Here is a 20271-nt window from a genome sequence, read left to right as displayed (position 1 = left end):
TACTTAAAAGAAAAATTGCTTTGCATTTCAGACGACAGAAATGGCCGGACAAGCCTTTGGTTCGTGTGCAAGAAACTGTGAAAACAACATGAAAGATTTTCCTAAAATGGGGTTTAAGTCAAAGCCCCGGTCTCGATTTGCCTTCCATGCATTATTTCTCATATGTTACGCAAGACTCCCCCAGGCCCCAAACCATTCATTTTTCCTGTAATCTCGAGGTGTGCGCTGGGTCCGACTGAGCTTCAAACCTTTCTGCTTTCACTTTTGGTTAGTTGGAACCCCTATCTAGCGGGATTTGAATATGAGTGTTTTCTGTGGCTTTTCTGTGGCTCCTTTTCAAAGTATTCAAAGCAGTTTAAAAATACAGAATGTTCAGCGATCTGACCAAGAGCTAATGTAAGTACTTATTTGGGGGCTATTTTTAAAAAGATCTCTTAGGGCAGGTTTGAAACTCTTAACTCTGACTCTGTCTTGGAAGTGGCCACGCCGATTAAAAAAAGGGTCTGAAAAACAGGAGACTAGTCCTCTGCAGTCACAATGCTTTCCGTAGCGACAGTTAGGAGCAAAGAGCACAGTCTAGGGAAACAGAAGAGCCGAAATTACTTAATATTAAACAGGAAACTGACCAGGGGAGTGTGCAGCAACATGGTGGGTTTTCAGCAAATCTGTGGCCGGGTTTGTCCGTAACAAAAAGCCTCAAGGAGAACTTTGATGGTGAGTTTCCATGAAAATCTTCCCCAGAACGTGGCCACTGGAAGCAGGTTCTGTATTATAGAGTTTTGAAGCAACCCGTTTCCACCAGAGCCAAAGGAAATTTGGAAGCAAATTGAAAACCTCTCCAAGAGTGGAAAATGCTCTGCACTTGTGTTCTGCCTTTGTGCAGGGCTGTCACTCACCCAACATGTGCATATGAATATTCTTTCTGAAGACCTGGGCTTCATTTTAAGGTCAGCCTTCAATTTCTAGAGAATATAATTTGCTGCTATTTTTAGGGCCTCATGATTGCTCGTAATAACTAATGGAAAAAAAAAAAAAAACCTCAACAGAGAAATAAATGTGTAACAGCTGTGTCTGCTTAAACTTGATTAAAGGCAGTAAAAAAAAGTAAACAGAAGAATGAATGTGACAATAGACAAGGGGGAGACGAGTATCCCTCTCATTGGGAAAAGTTTTGCAGACATAACTCGTTCTCCTTCGGAGGCTGGCGATGTCTGTGTTTAAAGTTTACTTTACTGTTTGTCTTGAGTGGGATCAGTGTTGTAGTGAATAATTTATAGCCAGCATGAATGAGCTCATTAGTCACCTTTTCAGACTTTAAATGAGTTTTGTGGTTGTCATTACTCGAGCCTTCTGTTCAGCCGCCGAGCAAAATGACAGTTTGGCAGTTGGCTGCCTTGTTGTCGGGCAGCCTGCTCCCCTTCAGGTCTGTGTTGCTTTTGTATTTCATTGAAACCTTTCCTTTCTATCCCGGGGCTGGTCCACGGACTCTCACATTTCAGATGCCTTTTGCACCCCAAGCTTAAAGGAGAAGTTTTTCATGGATTAAAAAAAAAAAATCTTTCAGTTGCGTCTGCCACAGAGAATGAAGTGGATGGAGTGAGCTTTTTCCAGCAACTGCTGTGTATTATTCTCTTTGTGCTTGGTTTGATATTCAAGTTATTCAGAAGCAGCAAGCTGGGGAGTCGTTGCTCAGCGCCTGAGCCGGGCACTCACAGGGTGGCAGGCCTTTCGGGCCAGGGGGTGTCCCTGGAGTATAGAGGCTGGGAAGGAGGTTTCAGAGCGGGTTTGCATTTTGACAGTCCTGAAAAATCAATATGAGGTGAGTGTGTGGGGATGAAGAAACGGAACTCCAGACAAACTGCCAGGCCAGATTTCTAGGGCCAACAAAAACCATGTTATTCCTGCAAAGGGCTAGAGAAGATGACCCTTCAGGATCCCGGCCAGCTGGGGGTCCAGATCGTGGGGCCTGGCCATGACGTCTTCCTCAATTCTCCGTCTTCCCCGTGCAAATCATTGAGAGAAAGCAAACTGTTGCAGCTGCCTGCCCACCGTGCCTTTGGAGGCTTGCCTGGGAAGCTGGTATGTGAGGAAGACGAGCCTGGGCATGCCAGTAGCAGGTGGGATTTCTTTGGAACGGATGTCGTGAGGTTCATCCCTCCCTTTGAACCTGGCCTGGGCCACCTCCGGAGCGCTCTGACGTCCACTCTCTGGGACTGGACTCCATCCGGAAGTCCAAGACCCCGTGGCATGCCCACCTCGGGCCTCGGGTAGCCTCTGCTGGCACTCAGGCCGTGTGGAGACTTGCCCGGGGTGTCTCAGCCAATGGCCTGGGCCTCTGTTCTGAGGTCTCGTTGACGTTTGCTGTGAGCAACAGGCACTAATGGCTGCCATCGCCAACGTGGGCAGCGCACCCCCTTCCGGGATCCATATTGTTAGACAGCTGGCCTAGCACCGTGTGAGGCATGTAGGAAAGATGCTCAGTATTCCTCTCTGGAAGAAATGCCAACTTAAAAAGGATGCCTGGTTGTTCAAAGGGGGCCAAATCTTTGAAGCCAGCGATAGTCACATGTCTTTGAGCACGGGGGGACTGCAGGGTGTGGGGGGTATTAGGTGCATGGTGCACCCACAGAGAGACGGCGGTCCACTTGGCCACTTGCTTCCCAGCGCCCACCCCTTATGAGACTGAGTGCTCAGCGTGCACTTGGGCCTCACAGTGGATGGGCATGTTTTGCTTGCACCTGAACCAAAACAGTAAAGGCATGCAGGAGGCTGTTTCGGGAAGGAGGGAGGATTCGAAGCAGAAAGCGTTGGTGAACTGCACGACCTAATAGAGAAGAGCAGCCTCCGGGTTTGCAGTCATCATAAGCTGAAAGTTGCTCATCCCCCAACCAGAGTTTTACGCAGCAGGGAAATAAATATATTGGTGATATCCTAACCTAGGCCGTGCGTCCCAGAGACCTTGTCAAATGCGTAGTTTTTACTTGTGTTTCAAAAAGGCCATCTTGAAGAGGGGAACCGACTGTCTGCTTTCCCATCCTTCTGAGAAAGTAAAACAAGAGACCTTATTCCTTGGCATGGTTAAGGCTTTGGCAGACTTAGCAACTGCAGCCCCCGAGACCATGGTACTTGGTGTACTTGAATAGAGGGAAACAATGAGAGCTCTTCACAACTTTGCAGGAGGAGAAGGTTGATGGTGCTACTTTTCTTTGACTCATCTGTGTAGTTATTAGATACCAGCTTGAGAGCAATAAAAAGAAGCTTTTTTTCTTTTTTTCCTGTTAAGTGATCGATATTTTTGATTACTGCTGTGCCACCTGTGCTATGAGCAGAAGAGAAGTACAAGGCGGGGTCCTTGCCTCTCAAGGCACTTACAATTTGTTTGATGCTCACTATCTAGTTATATATATTTTTTTATTACAAAGATACACCATACCATATTGATTAGGACCCAGGAACATGGAACTTCAGCTTTTCGCAAGTAGTGTCTTTTCATTCCGTTTAAAAGTCCCTTTTTCCTTCTTTCTCCTTTATAGCCTGCTCACAGTGTTTTCTCTCTTGAACCCCGCCACTCCTATCCTTCGTGTCCTTGCCACACACACCCCTCCCCCTGCCCTGCCCCTCCCAGGGGTTCTCCAAGAGGAATTCAGATGCTCTGCATGGATCTGAAGCTTCCCTTGGTTCCTACCTGGGACCCGGCTCCAAACTCTGGAGCTAGAGTCTGTGGGTTCAAATCCCAGCCCTGTCACTTACCAGGCAGGTGTGACCTTGGGCAGGTGACTAAACCTCTCTGTGCCTCACGTTCCTTGTTTATAAAATGGGCACAATAATATAGTACCCTCCTCACATGGTTAATGTGAGGCTGGATTGAGCCAATATTTGCCAAACCTTGAAATCCTGCCTGGCACCGAATAAGTGCTACCTAAGTGTTTGTTAAATACAGTTGGTCATTATTCATGTATTTATTCCATATTTGCAGATTCATGTACTTGCAAAAAATTACCTGTAACCCCCAAAGTAATGAATAACTCGGGGTGCTTTGATGGTCATTTGTGGACATGCGCAGAGTAGCCAAAAATTTTGAATTGCCCCAATGCACACATTGCCAGCCTACGTCTAACAAAGCAATGCTCTGGCTTCTTCTTTCAGTTCTCATACTGTAAACAAGCATTCGTTCTGTGGTCTATTTTGTGCTCTGCTTTTTGTGCTTTTTTTGGTGGTGGTGGTGGTGATTTTTCTGTTTAACATGGCAACCAGTCGTAGTGCTGGAGGTTTAGTGTTCCTGGGTGTGTGAAGGCTGAGTGCCTCGTGGACAATTTACAGAAGCCTTGTTGGAGAGGTCTTCATTCAGACATGAGTTATAGAGCTGTTGGCTGAGAGTTCAGTGTTAAGGAATCAACAATGTAAGGTATGTTTAGATGGAAAAGCATCTAAACATGGTTACATAGTCATCAGGTCACGAAAATGCTGTCACCAGCAGCTCACAGGAACCTGGCCGTGTGTTTCCCCCTGGGAGCAGTAGTTCAGTGTTTGCTAATTCATTGTTTGTAGAAACTTTATAGGACATAACTTCCACAAATAATGAGCCTCGGCTGTAGATAAATGGAGTCCAAGAGCTCAGAGTGGCAGCTTTTTCTAGGGCGAGCTTCTGACTGCCAGAGTATCCCTCAGAAGGCAGGAGAAGCGGAAGTAATTCTGGCCACGTGGAGTGCCTCAGCTGGGCACAGATTTTCCTATCAGATTTGAAAAAAGAAAAAAAAAAAGATATAATCAATCTGGTCTTTTATAAGCACAAACTGTTAGAGAAGATCAATCTGAAACTAAGAGTAAATCTTCCCCCTCCCCACCAGATTCCTAATTCAAGAGTATTTTCCCTTATCTTTGGACCTATGTTAAGAGGTTGTAGGGGAAGTTGGATACTCGAAACCTATAAATCAAAAGCCTTCCTACAACCAGACAATAGACACCACAACACGGGGGACCATGTTTGTTATACTTAGTGGTTCTCCTGTTTGCTCAGAGCACCAGCCTTTTCAAAAGAAAGGACTCACTTTGTTCCTTCTGATTGAGAAGATCACAAAATTAAACTCTAACTTGCTTCTCCATGCTCTCACTTTTTGAAATGTTTGCAAATTGTTTCACCCATATCCTACAAGGGAACGTGAAAATGATCGTGAAAAAGGAAACCTTCACCGAAAATGACCGGAAAATCCAAATGGCAGGAAACAAAGGGAGCATGGGGCTGGGGGTGGGGGGGTGGCACAGAATATAATAATATGCCTGCAGCCTCTTATTTCAGCAATTTCCGAGTTTTCATGATTTTAAACAATGTCCCAGCAAACCCTCCTAAATACAGTGTTGCGTATTCTAGTGCATGTTTCCAGTAAGTGCTGCCCGCGTGGCTTGTGTGTGTCAGGCTCTAGGGTGAGTGTGTGGACCTTCCAGAACCGCTGGGTCACTGGGGTAGGTAGTCAGGTGGGCGACTTAGTGATCTTGTTAGAGTGCCTCCCTAGGATAAATTCCTAGAAGTTGCAAATTTAGGGTCCCTGGCTGGGCTCACTTAGGTTGTCATTGAACAGTTGTCCCCAGTCACATTCTTCCAGACACCCACACCAGCACGGGTAGGGTAATTTCTTTTCGGCCTGTGCCAGTCTGGTAGATGAAATGAGATGTCAGGATCGCTTTCATTTGCATTTCTATGTTTTTTTTTTTTTTTTTACTGAGGTGGATCCTCTCTCCATGGGGGTTTTAATCATTTTTGTTTCTCTTTTGATGAATTGGCCCCTTTTCTCATTAGGGTGATGACTTTTTTTTTTTCCTTTTTTCTCCCCTCATTGAGTTGTAAGGGTTATACGTTTAAATATTAACCCTTTTTTCCTATGTGTGGCAGATATTGCCTCATTTTTTTAATCTATCTTTTTGCTTGATTGATGACCCCAGTACGACACGCAAATTTTAAATTGGTGGGCAGTCAAATCTGTTAATGTTTTCCTTTGGATTTATTTACTTAACAAAAACTGTGCTAAGTGCCAGGGCACCGTTGTATGTGTTTTGCAAATATTAATTCATTTGATCTTCATCAGAACCCTATGAAGTGGGCCTTACTGGTAGTCTCCCTCCCTACCCCCCGCCTTTTTTTTTTTAAGATTAGGAAACTAGGTGGCGAGAAAGAAGTTAAGTACCTTGACTAAGGTTACCCACCTCTTGTATGTGGTAACGTGAGAATATGAACCTGGCCCCAGGTTCTTAGGCTAGCCATCAGGCCATACCACCTCTGGCTGTGGTATTTTGCTCCGTATGTGTGTTTATCTGTAGTTACTTCATAAATGCTCCCCTAGTCTCCTAGATCCTTGAGGGCAAGTACTACACCTTTTATTATTTCTCCAGGTTCCTTCCTGGTCCCCTCCACGCAGTCCTAGGCATAGAGTAGCTAGATGCTCCATAAATACTTGTTGACTGAATGCATTAACTAAATCTGGATTCTGGATCATTTGCTCACACTTGTGCTTATGCTCAGAGAGGAGTTGACAGGTCCTGTGTTTTCATGTTGCCTCCAGCAGGAGACTTGATAAGCTGGGGTTTGGCTTGGGCACCTGAGCTAATGAACTTCACTCCCCCGGTTTGGCTGTACTTTTCCCTTACCACACATCCCTCCTTCCCTCCTCAAATAAGCTTCCTGGCTCTGTTCCCTGCTGGAGAAACTTGAAGAAGCCTTTTCCCAGGCTACACCCTTCCAAACCTGTCGTGTAAACACCAAGAATGCACGAGAGGGAAATGCAAGAGAGGATGACAAGTGCCAAGATGCTGGACCAAGTCTTGAAATGCTCTAAGACTGGAGGGCCTTCCAGCCGTGCCGCTGGGTCTCTCTTACTTCCACGTCCAAGGCTAAGGGAAAAATGGAGCAGCTTTTCTACCAATACCAAGAACATTCTCATCAAAGTTGAAGAGAGACAGTCAACCCATGATTGAGTAGTTTTCTTTGACCATAATCTTCCCCCTTTCTCACTTTAGACAATCCCTCTTGGTTTTGTCTTTGAAGGCTTTTATACATTCCTTCCTTCCAGTCTCATAGACTATTCTTCAGTAAGTCAGTGGGTTTCAAAGTTTGATCCCTCAACCACCAGCAGCAGTGTCCCTGAGAGCTTGCTAGAAACATGAATTCATGCCACGGCCCCAACCTACTGAATCACAAACTCTGGGGGTGAGGGCCAGCAAGCTGCACATTAATAAACCTTATAGGTAATTTTGGTGCACACTCAAGGCTGACAACCACTGTTCTCCATGGGATCCTCCGCACTTATCATAGAACATCGTAAACGTAAATGAGCTCTCATGGTAGAAAATTTAGAACATAATAGACATGAATGAAAGAAGCAGGCCAAAAAAATCATCCCCCAACTCTGCCACTCAGAGAGGATCACTATTTTAATATTTTAGCGTATTTTATAATTTTTGAAAACATAAAAAAATCTTTATTCCCTTTTATGTGGATTATGGTCTTTCTTTCTCAGGAGTTCTGCCTGCTTTGGGTTTTTCATTTTTTCCCCCTTTCTTCTCCCCAAACTTGTCTTGAATCCACAATTCCAGTCTTTTTTTTTTTTTTAAATCAATCTTTAGGATTTTGTTTATTTATTTTACAGAGAGAGAGAGAGTGCATGAGCTGGGTGTGGGGAGGAACAGGGGGAGAGAATAGCAAGCCAACTTTCCCAGTGCAGGGCTCTTTCTCACAACCCTGAGGTCATAACCTAAGCTTCTGAAACCAAGAGTCAGATGCTTAACCTACTGAGCGCCCCCCAGGTGTCTTCACAATCCTTTTTTTTTTTTTTTTTTAATTGAGATATACTTGACATAACAACGTTGTGTGTGAGTTTAAGGTATATAACATAGAGATTTGATACATTTAAATTACAACGTGATTACTGGTGTCTCATTAGCTGACACCTCTGTGTCACATTATTAGCATTAAAATTATTATCAATTAAAATCTAATCCCTTAGTTTAAATGTTTCCAATACAGTTTTCTTGTTGATAATCACTGTGCTGTGTATTTTTTTAATTAATTAATTTATTTTTATTTATTTATGATAGCCATACAGAGAGAGAGAGAGAGAGAGAGAGAGGCAGAGGGAGAAGCAGGCTCCATGCACCGGGAGCCTGACGTGGGATTCGATCCCGGGTCTCCAGGATCGCGCCCTGGGCCAAAGGCAGGCGCCAAACCGCTGCGCCACTCAGGGATCCCTGTGCTGTGTATTAAATGGTCTCTGGGACTTACTTTTCTACTAGTTCCAAGCCATTCTTTTCAAGCATATTTCTGATAGTGTCACTTCCGTGCTCAAAAATATTCAGTGGGTTCCTCTTGCCATTTGAATGAGTGCGTATAAACTGTTCATTTTAGCATTTAAAGAGTTTTGTCATAGAATGTTTCCCCTCTTATCCACCAATACACATACTCCATAAGGAACAAACCCCCTTTTGTCTCTGGCACCTAATAGAATGTTACGTACTTGGTGGGCACTCAGTAAATATTTGTTCGAGGAACGAATGCATCTTCTAATACGGTCAGATCATAGTTGATAAATCTGCATGTGCTATTCATTTCTCCAACCCAGAACAGTAGCTCCTGCTGCACTGCCTTCTCAAAATGCACAGGCCTGGGGCCCATTGTAGAAGATTCTGATCCATTATGTGAGGCTTCCTAAAATACATAAGCTCAGGTCTATAACATGCCTTCCTCATTTCTGCAGGTCAAACTCTAACCCATCTTTATTGGATATCCTCCTTCTAAAGTCATTCCCAGGCCTGTCATGCCTGATGGTTCCACCATGGCCCTGGCCTCAGCTGATAGGAGGGTGTGGGCAGAAAGGAACAGTCACCTAAGTCAGGCTAAGCCAATCAGGTGATTTCCCTGAGAATATAAACCATGTCATGGAAGGCAGAGGCAGTCCGAGGGTGGCGGGTGCTGCAAGTCAGGAGGTTTGGACGTGGTGCTGGCAGCCACACACGGTCATAAGTGAGCAGAGAGAGCCAACCTCTTGGGAGGCGAGTGGAATAAATATGTAGAGGGAAGTAGGAAAGACTGTGGTCTCAGAGGGAAGGGGAGGTAGAGAGCAAGAAACTGCTTGATGACGTCCCAGTTCTGAGAAGCACGGCGGGGCACCTGGGTTCCCGCTCATGTGACCCCTTTAGTCACTGGAGCCAGCTTGCAGGATCCCTGACCAGAAGACCATCTCTGCAGGCCTGCCTCAGATTCCTTCCCGGCTGTGCAAGTCCCCAGTCCACCCACCTGCGGGGGTCCTCTCACTGCTCATCTCTTCAGGTGTTACTGCGTCAGGGGGACTGGGAGGCTTTACCCTGAACTAGTCCATAAATAATCACGTTGGCCAAAGAACCAGAAATGGGAAGGGCAGGGAAGCACGTTGCAGGGCAGGGAAACACGTTGGAGAAGAAGGAAGAAACCATTAAGGGGAGAGGCACTCTTCTGTACAGAGGAGGAGGAACCTGAGGAGACCTATTGGGTGAAGAGTCCAGGTCTCCCCTTCCCTTCCCCCCAGACTCCTGTATACCCTGGGGGTGCCTGCCCAGAGCAGCTGGGGAAGGGTCTTAGCAGCTCCCCAGCCAGGGAATAAGTGTTGCCCAAAGTGACTTCCAGGGCACGCATAGGATTTTGTTGTCAAACCTGCTTATAGAACAATTGTTGAAATAGTTCCACTTGCTTTTTTTTTTTTTTTTAAAGATTTTATCTATTTATTCACAAGAGACACACACACAGAGGCAGAGACACAGGCAGAGGGAGAAGCAGGCTCCCTGCAGGAAGCCCTATGTGGGACCCGATCCAACAACCCCTGGATTACACCCTACACCCTCAGCCGAAGGCTGCTCCACCACCGAGCCACCCAAGGGCCCCTAAACAGTTCCACTTGTTTTTTGAAGACTTCTCAGGGGCGAAGGCACAAGGGTAATTTGTAAATGTTTAGGAGGGGAATTGAAAATGGAATTTTTCCAAAGAATTTGGGCCCTGCCTCCTTTTTATCAGGGAGCATCTTTCGGAGCTGGGGTTCTGTGGAATTAGAAGGTGGAAAGGCCACCCCAAAGGCTGCCTTTGGCTTTCAACAAATGTCTGAGTGCCCCACGTCAGAGGGACGGATAGGCAGATGTTTGTGCTCCCCCCTCCCCATCAGGCAGTGCTGGTCCACCACTTCCTCTTCAGGATGATGTCTCTTGCCACATCCCCATACCCATGGGAGAAAGAAATTAAGGAATACAGACGGTCCCTGACTTAACAATAGTTCGACATACGATTTTTTGACTTGGTGATGGTATGACAAGCGATACACATCCAGTAGACACCATACTTCAGGTGGGGAATCTGGATCTTTTCCTGGGCTAGTGATAGACTGTCCGATCCCCTGTGGGGAGGCCGGGCAGCTGCAGCCAGTCGGGGGAGACAGCCACCAGGCCTCCAGCCATTCTCTACTCGATACAACCACTCCGTTTTTCACTTTGAGTACAGTCGTCAGTTAGGTACAGGAGATACTCACCACCTGTGATAGATGATGTTTGCCTGGTTGTAGGCCAATGTGAGCGCTCTGAGCATGTTCAAAGTGAGCGAGGCTGAGCTGTCGTGTATGCTGGGTTAGGTGTATTAAATGCAATTTTGACTCAAGATATTTTTGACTTCTGATGCTGGGCTTCTTGGGACATGACCCCATCGTAAATAGAGGAAGGTCCATATGTTTGAGGATGGAAGAAACCAAAAACACGCAGAAGGAAAGAGAGGCTAATAAAAGACAGCTTACCTCACCGTACTCCACCCTCTACTTAGGGCTTCCCCTGGCCCAAGGCTTGTGTGCCTTAAAGGTGTTCGGCCTACATGGCTGGTTCACACACTGGAGGCTAAACACAGCTTGCACGGACAATTTTAAGAGCGACACACTCTGAGGACAGAGGACTGGAGCGAAGATTAACATGCCACTTCTCTTACTGCGAAGAGATTTCTAGCTATGGCGTGAGTGTGGTTGGCCATGCGGAGGGTTGGGCGCTGGTCATGGAAGGGGGGAGTATTGCTCTTCCTCTTTTGGGTCAGGGGGTGGGGGTGCGGGGCAAGGCGCTTGGACCAAGGTCTCTTGGCCTTGGTTCCTTTGATGGGAGATTCAGCCCACACGACTGATATGCTGAAGGAGAGTGCCACATGCTTGACTGGTATCCGGTTGTCCCCTTGTCACCAGTTCTGATGCTTAGAATCTCTGGCTTAAGGCTTCAGAGGTATCCGTCTCCCTCACCTTACCCCTTTTGCTTAGCAAGTTTGGGTAGGTCACATCCAGCGCTCAGTAATTAAAAGGGGTGGGGCTGGATGGCCTCCACCTTGGAGTCATCTCCTGGGGTGGGATTTGCCTTACAACTGCTAAGCAGTCAGGCCTTGTGGCGAGTGTCCTTGGAGAAGACTTACCATCATCCACCCCTCTGAAGCTCTGTTGAAAGCAATGACTTCCCAGATCCATTGGAGTTTCTTTGTTTTTGGGGAACAACAACAAAATCATATCCAGAAGCCCTTGTGGATTTGTCTCTCGAACCTGGCCAGGTTCAAAGGTGCGGCAAACTAGAGGCCTTTCTGAGGGAGGTCGCCCTGGGCCTTCTCCCTGGGTTGCCTGCAGTTTTCAGGGAGCTCAAAATGGCCAGTCCCCTGGCTCAGGTGGGTTCAGGTGGTGGTGGTGGTGGGGGGGGGGGGGGGACGGACGGGCCTTTTCACCTGGGCTTCTCTTGTGTGGAGGAACCTACTGATGTGGCTGCGTGGGAGAGGTGTGCAGTCCTATTTTTATCTGTGTCACCACCAGGGTGTCCTGTCGGACTCTCCAAAGGCAGCTGGCTGGGGTGGCCTCGGCAGTGGGTGGCCCTTCTCTGGAGGAGCCCGAGCTCCTGGAGCGGTCGCTGGGGGGCCCTGCGAACTGTCTGTCGGGTGCTGGAGAAGTCACAATGCGAGGGCGCGGAGGCCGGGTCCGGCCCCGCTGGAGAGGCCCTCCCGGCGTGGCCTCCAGCACGGGCCTCCGGCTCGGCCGCCTGTAATGGCCTCCCCCCGCCCCCCCCCGGCAGACACGCGCCGGCGGACGACAGCAGGAGCGGCCAGCGGGCCGGGAGGCGGCGGCGCCTTTGTGCCTTGGCTCCCGGGGCTCGAGGTGGGCGCTGGAGGAGGGCCGGGGGCCGCCCCGGGAGCCCCGCCAGGACGCCGGAACCTCCGCTCCCCCTCGCAGAGCCTCGCCCGCATCATAATTCTTTTTATTTTTACTTTCGAGCCTTGTAAGGCGTGCGGATGGGGCAGGAGCGTTCCGGCGACACGCTGCCGGCCCGCCCGCGGGGCCCGAGCCTGGGGAAGGGGCCGGCTGCGCCCCCCGTCCCGGTCCCGGTCCCGGTCCCCGTCCCCATCCCCGCGGCGCCTGGGGAGCCCGCCCCCCCCCCTCCCCGCCGGCCTGGGCCCCGGCTGCGCCCCCGGGGAGCGCTCGGGCGCGGCGCGGGCGGGGGCGCGGGCGGGGGCGCGGGCGGGGGCGCGGGCAGGGGCGCCCCGGCGGGTCCGCACCCTGCGCCGGCGGCGGCCCGGCCCACGTTTTCGCTCTCTCCGGCTCCCTCCGCCCCCTCCGCTCCGTCCCTCCCCTCCGCGCCCCTCCCTCCCCGCGCTTCCCCTCCTCCTGCCTTGGTCATGTGTCGCCTTTTTTTGTTTGCAGTGGAAACAATTTCTCGCCGCTCGGCGCGCCCCGGCCCGACGCGCCGCGGCGGAGGCGAGCGGGAGGCGGGACGGGGCGGGGAGAGCGGCGGGGCCGGCGGGAGGACGCGCGGCGCGCCCGGCGGACGCCGCAGGTCCCATGCCGCGCCGCGACCCCCGCGCCCCTGCCGCCCGCGCCCGCGCCCGCGCCCGCGCCCGCGGCCGCCCCCCGCCGCCCGCCGCCCGCCGCCCCGGGCTCGCCGCGCCGCGCCCGCGCGTCCTCAGCCGGGCCCCCGAGCGATGCCCGCTGGGCGCCCGCGAAACTTTGTCGGCTCCCGCTGAAGGGCTGCGGCGCCCCCGCGCCCCGCGCCCCGCGCCCCGCGCCCCGCGCCGGCCAGGTGAGTGCGCTCCCCCTGCCGCCGGCGCGCGGGGGGGACTCGGCGGCCCCGGGCGGCGGCGCGCGTCCGAGGCCATCGTGCAGGCGACCTCGCCGCCCTCGGCCGACCGGGACGCCGCAGTTCCTGGGGGAAGGGCCCGGGCTGGGGTGGGGTCGGCGGGGGCGGCCCGGCGGGGAGACGGCAGAGCCCCCGGAGCCGGGAAGTTGCCCGGTCCGAAGAGTTTCCTGCCCCGACGTGCGGGCTGCTTCGCGGCGCCTCGATTTCCGAGAGACGCCCGAAGGGAGCGGAGTTGGCATTGTCCGCGGAGGACGGGATCCCCGCCGTCCCGGGCCCCGGGGGCGGGGCGGGGGTGCCGATCTGGGGGAGACCCCAGGGTGGGGAACGGGCCCCTAACAAAGATGCCCCGTCCCCTCCCCCCAAGCCGTGCAGGCTTGGCACCGGCACCGAGAGCCTCCCGAGACCCCCCGAGCCCGAGCCCGAGCCCGAGCCCGAGCCCTCCGCGCCCCGGCGCTCTAGGAAACCCTCCCAGCGCCCGGGACAAGTTGGGGGGACGGCGGGCTTTTATTGATGTGTTCTTAAGGCTCGCCGCGGCGCGGCCAATAAAAGGTTTATGACATCTGACCGGCAGTGAAGGTATGCGAGCTCCCAATTGCCCAGTAGACGGGGAGCGGAGCAGTTTCCTCGTTGCCGGGCAACGCGGCTGATGGACGCGGGCCGCAGCCAATCGCTGCTCCCGCAGGTCCCCTTGAAATGTTTTTGACAAGTACAGTAGACGGGAGTGGAGCGCGTGCGTGTGTGCGCGGGGGGGGGGGGGGGGGGGGGGGAAGGGGGTGGCCCGGCCCGGCCCGGCCCGGCCCGGGGACGGTGCCTTGACTCCGTGAAGTTCACTTCCAACATCTGTTCAAAGCCGGGCCAGTAATGCGGTTGTCAGTTCTTTGGAGACCTTCTGATAGCGGGCAAGAGACCCGCTCTCCTGCTGCATTTTCTCCTTTGAAAAGTAAACAAGATAACAAAACACAGCAAGGCGTGTAAAAACAAAAAGAGGGCGTGTGTGTATGTGTGTGTGTGTGTGTGTGTGTGGGTGTGTGCGCGCGCGTGTGCATGGAACGCGACCAACAGCAAACCGAAAAGTTGTAAGGAGGTCACTAGTGAATAACTATTTGCGTATCTGGTGGAGCAGCCTTATTGGCAGCAGATTAAAAATGTTTGCTTAACTGCAGACTCACATGATCCGGATTCTCGCTCTCTCTCTCTCTCTCTGTCCTCTCTCTCTCTCTCTCTCTCTTTTTTTTCCTCCTCTAAAACAGGAGGAAAAAAAGATTTGGCAAATTATGTAGTTAGAGTATAATAATGGAAAACTCCTCAGCTGTGGTTTCTGGGAACTGTTTTTTTTTTTTTTTTTTTAAATGGAACTGTAGTGATCAGCAGCTCTTGATACGGTTGCTATGAAATGCTGGATTTATAGGGTTGCAGTTAGCAGTCGGAGAGCATGGGGGGATAGAAACACAAAGCAGACAGATGATGCAAGGGTAGCGGGGGCCCCGTCACCCTCTTTTCTTGACAGTGCCATTTTTCTAATAAAACCATACTGCTGGCAATGTTTGTTTAAAACAAAAGGAAACATGGAGTGTAGTGTGTTAGTTCCTTTGGGAAGCTACTGACAAATAAGCAAATTGAAAAGAAAGAGCAGCATGTTGTCATAGCAACAGTGCAATTAAATTACTTTACTGTCAGCCATGATATAATTTTCCTGTTTGGAAGCTCAGGAGACATAAAACTTTCATCTGGAGCTGAAGTTGACTTCAGCGGCTGAGGATTCGTTCTGCTTTGTGTTCCGCGTGGACATTCCTGGTTCGTGGAAACTTAGGGTTTTTCGATGGGGATGTGGGAAAACTTTGAGAGAGACAAGCGGAGCTTTGATTTGTTCATAAAGAAAGTAAAAGACATTATCAGGTTGGTCTCTGGCCTCCCCCCTCCACCCCCCCCCGCCCCAAACCTGAAGATACAAGATTATTCTTTAAACTGTGTCCTGTAGGGAATCCCTGGATGGCTCAGTGGTTTGACACCTGCCTTTGGCCCAGGGCGTGATCCTGGGGTCCCGGGATCGGGTCCCTCATCGGGCTCCCTGCATGGAGCCTGCTTCTCTCTCTGCCTCTCTCTCTCTCTGTGTCTCTCATGAATGAATAAATAAAATCTTAAATAAATAAATAAATAAATAAATAAATAAATAAATAAATAGTGTCCTGTAGTCCTCAGGTGAGGTTCCTTGTTGGACAGAGAAATAGTCCCTGTGGCTGAACCTGAGATGTGTCAGCTGGCCCACTTGTCTCGGACTTTGGTGCCCATGGAAGTTTTCTATCTTTGGAGCTGGGGATCGCTCAGCCACCCCAGAAAGCTTTCTCATGCCTTCCGCCAGCACGTTCTGTCTGCCTTTCTACAGAGGGAGGGAGGGTGCTGCAGTTCTCAGGCACCCTCGGCTGGCCGTTGGGTGCTTCGCATTATGCTTTCTAGAATCCCATTCTAGAGCTTCCGTAGCTGAAGTGGCAGTTACTTTCAACACAGTGTCAATGGGCATTCAGAGCCTGAGAATGATCATGTCTGCTTTTGTGTCCATTCTTTTTTTTTCTAGATAGTTTGCTTGATCTTCTTACTCAGGGGGACAAAATAAAGCGGACCTGCTTCTTAGGCCAAGCACATTGTGCGAGCGCTACAAGCGGACGGTGGGAGACCTCTTTCATTATCTTTACTGTTCTTTCTATCACATTGAGTACTCGAGGGTTGAATATGCTTTGTATCTATCGGGGTCATTCTGTTTGTGGACTTGCCACGTCCTCATTTTCTTTTCTCGTCAGAAGTTGTACTCCCTGTTCTAGGTCATTGATAAAAACGGGGGGTGGCCTGGGGGTGCAGAATAGAACTCTGTAGCCATTTCTGTCGAATTTGCCTTGCAGTCTTGAAGCGGCCAGTTGCTCTGCTGACGCTCTTCACCACTTCTAGTTGAAACTAGAATTAGTTAGACAAATTAATGGCTTGTCTTCACATTCGCATTTATTTGTGCGGTGCCCTGAGTTACCCACTTTTTCACGTGGGGTGTAGTGTCCTGACGGTTGCATGCACTTTTGCCTCCGGTTCCAGTCTGCAGAATTCCTTGTGACCACTCTTGCCACTTGCCAACTGTGATTGAAGTTGCAGAGTTTGGGGCCACTGCTTATGAAGAAAAGATACTGTCAAAGAAAACACGGCCAACCAGTGTGGGCCGTGGTCGCAGTTTGAATTCTGGGGCAGTTGTCATGGTTTTCGTGTGGAGACAGCTGAACTTAATCTGAAACCCGGGGCCTTAAACTTACAGGTATTTCCTTTTTTGTGGGGCAAGGATAAACCTCAAGGTGACAGGAGTGGTGCGTGTGCATTTACTTTGTAGTGTCTATCGTGAAGGCTTGAAAGAATTTTACCGGGGCAGATACTCATTGTTTGTAGAGAAACTGAGGCACCAGGACATAAATGATCATTATCAGCAGGGGCACAGTGAGAGTCTTCATACATCTGGGAAGAAGGTTTTGTGGATTTTCCCATTCTTTTCATACTGTATTTGCATATTGAGATACTGTAAATATTTCCACTTTCACCGTCTTTAAGAAGTGACAGTCACTGTGCTACATGCTGAATGCACCGATTTTTACTTCTTAGAGCATTTCTTTGTGGTGGAGGGGTGGGTTTGTGTTGCTACCCAGTTGTGGGAGCCATGAGACGGTGCTTCTGTGGGGCGGGCCAGGGGGAGGGGTGTCTATCCAAGTGGCAGGGGTGGGGAGCGGGCTCGGGAGAAGTAGGAGGGCGCAGCTGCCTTTCCGTTTAGGGGTTCCCCCCAACTCATCTCTTCTTTGTGATGTGTTTACCAGGAGCCTTCACATAAATGGGTCCAGTCATGCCTCCCAGCAAGAAGCCAGAAAGCTCAGGAATTAGTGTCTCCAGTGGGCTGAGTCAGTGTTACCGGGGCAGTGGCTTCTCCAAGGCCCTGCAGGAGGACGATGACCTCGACTTTTCTCTGCCTGACATCCGACTAGAAGAGGGGGCCATGGAAGATGAAGAGCTGACCAATCTGAACTGGCTACACGAGAGCAAGAACTTGCTGAAGAGCTTTGGGGAGTCGGTCCTCAGGAGTGTCAGCCCCGTGCAGGACCTGGACGATGACACCCCGCCATCCCCTGCCCACTCGGACATGCCCTACGATGCCAGGCAGAACCCCAACTGCAAACCCCCCTACTCCTTCAGCTGCCTCATATTTATGGCCATCGAGGACTCTCCAACCAAGCGCCTGCCAGTAAAGGATATCTACAACTGGATCTTGGAACATTTTCCGTATTTTGCAAATGCACCTACCGGGTGGAAAAACTCAGTGAGACATAATTTGTCTTTGAATAAATGTTTTAAGAAAGTGGACAAAGAGAGGAGTCAGGTAAGCCCTCTGTGTCTGGAGCTCACATTTTTCTCTTTTAAATGTGTCATTTCTCCCTGTTTTTTTTTTTGGGGGGGGGGGAATGTTATGGCATGTAAATTCACCACACTGAAGGAGTGGTCATAAATGAGTAATTTTATTTCATTCATTTGGTTGCAAAGAACTTCCCTTGCCCTTAAACGTCCCAGTTAAAGAATGTTTTTGGTGGTTGTGCTGGACTGAGGGTTTCCCACCGTGGTATCCGAACATAATCACAAAACGGGAGTTTGCACACTTGATTGGTTCTCGGCATCGTTCCTCGACATGGGTGGGACACTATGGGTTTACAGTGCAAACACAGGGCAGCCGGTAACCATGAGGTGTGTGTCTATACATTTGAGGAGAATTAACCGCCCAGGGCGGGAGAAAGATGGCATTTCTTTTCTTCCTGAGTGTGGACTTGGAGAGAGACCACGTCTCTAGGATTCTGGAATAAATGGACAGTCATGGACATTGGGAGGTGACCAAACAGTATACTCGAGGACCAGACAAAGACGTGAATTGCCCAGGTAACTCTCATCACAGCAGGTGTCTATGTAAGCGGCCACTTTGAAAGACACCCAGAGTATGAAAACTCAGGGTAGGGTTCCAAAAAAGATTGAATTTGGACTGTAAAGCCTTAAGGCCCAGGTTTCCTGGCCTGCCGGAGTGAGATGGTTTCTGTGATTTGCTTTCCCTTTCTGGGAAGGAACGTCATCGTCGGTGTGGTAGAAATAGGATGGAGTAGGATGGACGGGCAGGGCTGGAACACAGAGCAGCATGCTCGGACTTTGGAGATCCCAAACATGACGTCGCTGCAGCTCAAACAGAAGCTGGGAAGCAGTGTCTACAGCCTTTTCTCACCGTCCTTGCATTTTCCAGCTTCGTTTTTCGTGGTGGTAGCATTGCGGTGGGAAGCTGGCAGTCTGCTCTTTACCCTTTCTAAAGTTCAGGGGTAGGGTCGCTGTTGGGGCCTCTCTTCCTCTCCAGAAACACGGTCCCATTTCCAGTAGAATCTCGAGCCTGAGAAAACCCTGCTCGGCTCGGGCACGGAGGCCTATTGCATAAGGATGTGGCGAAGCCATGCTTCCCCTGGCTGCGGCTGGGCACGTTTGTCTGCAAGTGCTGTTCACCTGGAGTTTATGCTCAAGATGGGCAGTGGGCATGCAGGGCTTGAGGGGGTTGCCTGGGAACCCCAGGAAAAATGAGGACACTCAGGAGCTTTGCCTTTGGCCACTGGTGTGTGCAGGGGCTGCGTCCAGTGTGCAAGTGCCAGTAGTCCCCATGTCCCGGTTTTTGCATAACTGACAGTTGTAGGGTGCTGCTGTTGTCCTGGGTGCCCACTGCTCTCCTTCTTCCCCTCCACATCTCCAGACCAACCTCTGGACTCCGCTCTTGTCGCCCGCTTGACCATCATTCTTTGAACTTGAAGAGGATTTGCTGCTCTGCTGTAAAGACCAAGTCTGTGATATTAAAAGCTGCTGTATCAGTGGGTCCTGGTGGTTGGTTAGGAGGGGAACAGCTTAGAAAAGCAATCCCAAGATTAGAATATAGTGAAGAAAATGCTGTTCAGGTCCCCCCGAGCAATGTGTCACCACCGATAAAGCAACGAACAGCGCTCTTCGTTTGGTGTGAACCTGTTCAGCATGTTACTGCCTGCCTGGCTCCGTGTTTGCCACAAGGCCAGGACATATAAAAGTAATTTAGCAAGTGCTTGCCCTGAAATGTTTGACAAGAACAACTCTGTAAAGTGTGCGGAGAGACTTGGGAGGATTATTCATCAGCCCTCCAAGTGACAGGTGTGTTGGATGGGGTGTGTGTGTTAAGGCACACTGGCAGGTGTGCCGTCTCCCCCCTTTTGCGCCCCCAGTCCCCACTCTGGGAGTCATGTTTCCCTGACTACTGCCTGTTGTAAGGGAATGGCGTTTGGGATTGGAGATTGTTAATCTTAGGAAATGTTCAGTTCTGGCTTCCGAGCCATGCTCACCTGTATTGACATGTTTCTGATCAAATGCTAGTCAGTGTTGTGGTTGGGGATTGGTTTCCCATCGTTTGTGATTTTGTGAGAACAAAGCCTAGAGTGTCAGTTTTCTTCATTTCTCTTCCTTGCTTGGGCCAACTGGTGGCTGCATTCAGAGGCATGGATTCCCTGGCACTCCCAGGTACTTCCAAGACACTGATGCTGTAGCCCATCCATTTGGGGTTTCTTCTCTGGCCACCTGAGTAAAGGGGAAGGCATCCTCCCTGCTACTTGGCCCAGTGAAAGCCCCTTTGGCTGTATGGGTAAACTTGTTTTTCCCCCAGGGGATTTTACTTTATGGTAGCTCCCACACTGAGATTGGGCCCCAACATAGTTGGTCAAGTGCACCCGAATGTTGGTGACAGATACGTTAGTTGAAGGAGAGAATGGAAGGCTTGCACATCCCATTCACATTTTTTCCCTTCTAAAAACTTGGAAGAGGGTTTTAAGCTTGACGGGACTGAGAATGCAGAATCTTATGTGGTCCTTGTTCCCCAAGGGCTTGGAACATGTCCCCCGTTGGACACCTGCCTGCCTGGGATGTGGGAGAGGGACCTTACAGGATTGCACTAGCAATACCCCGGGCACTTCAAAGCAATGAGCATTTCTTGGCTCCTTCCTGGAGATTCTGATTCAGTTGGTTTGAGGTGGGTTGGGGACAATTGGTGGTTCTGATAAGCTCCATGGATGTTTC

The 20271-nt window shown here is 50.3% G+C and overlaps 1 protein-coding gene across 13 annotated transcripts in view; it reads left to right on the top strand.

Annotated features, from left to right (window-relative positions):
* The window catches only part of FOXN3 (forkhead box N3), a 393365-nt gene that overhangs the window by 155427 nt on the left and 217667 nt on the right, over positions 1-20271 (top strand). For 8 of the 13 annotated variants that reach the window (XM_072839648.1, XM_072839646.1, XM_072839645.1 and 5 more), the window contains one exon: positions 16983-17539. In XM_072839648.1, the coding sequence (XP_072695749.1) occupies positions 16997-17539 (543 nt within the window). In that variant the 5' untranslated portion in view covers positions 16983-16996. Of the gene's footprint in view, positions 1-246; positions 397-459; positions 715-12971; positions 13087-13943; positions 14084-16287; positions 16436-16982; positions 17540-20271 lie in introns of those variants that run through there. The other 5 variants (XM_072839638.1, XM_072839642.1, XM_072839639.1 and 2 more) reach the window with 5 other exon arrangements.

The sequence above is a fragment of the Canis lupus genome, chromosome 9 (assembly GCF_048164855.1).
Source record: "Canis lupus baileyi chromosome 9, mCanLup2.hap1, whole genome shotgun sequence".
Taxonomy (NCBI): Eukaryota; Metazoa; Chordata; class Mammalia; order Carnivora; family Canidae; genus Canis; species Canis lupus.
The sequence above is the reverse complement of the archived record's forward strand: the minus strand, read 5'-3'. Positions and strand labels throughout refer to the sequence as shown.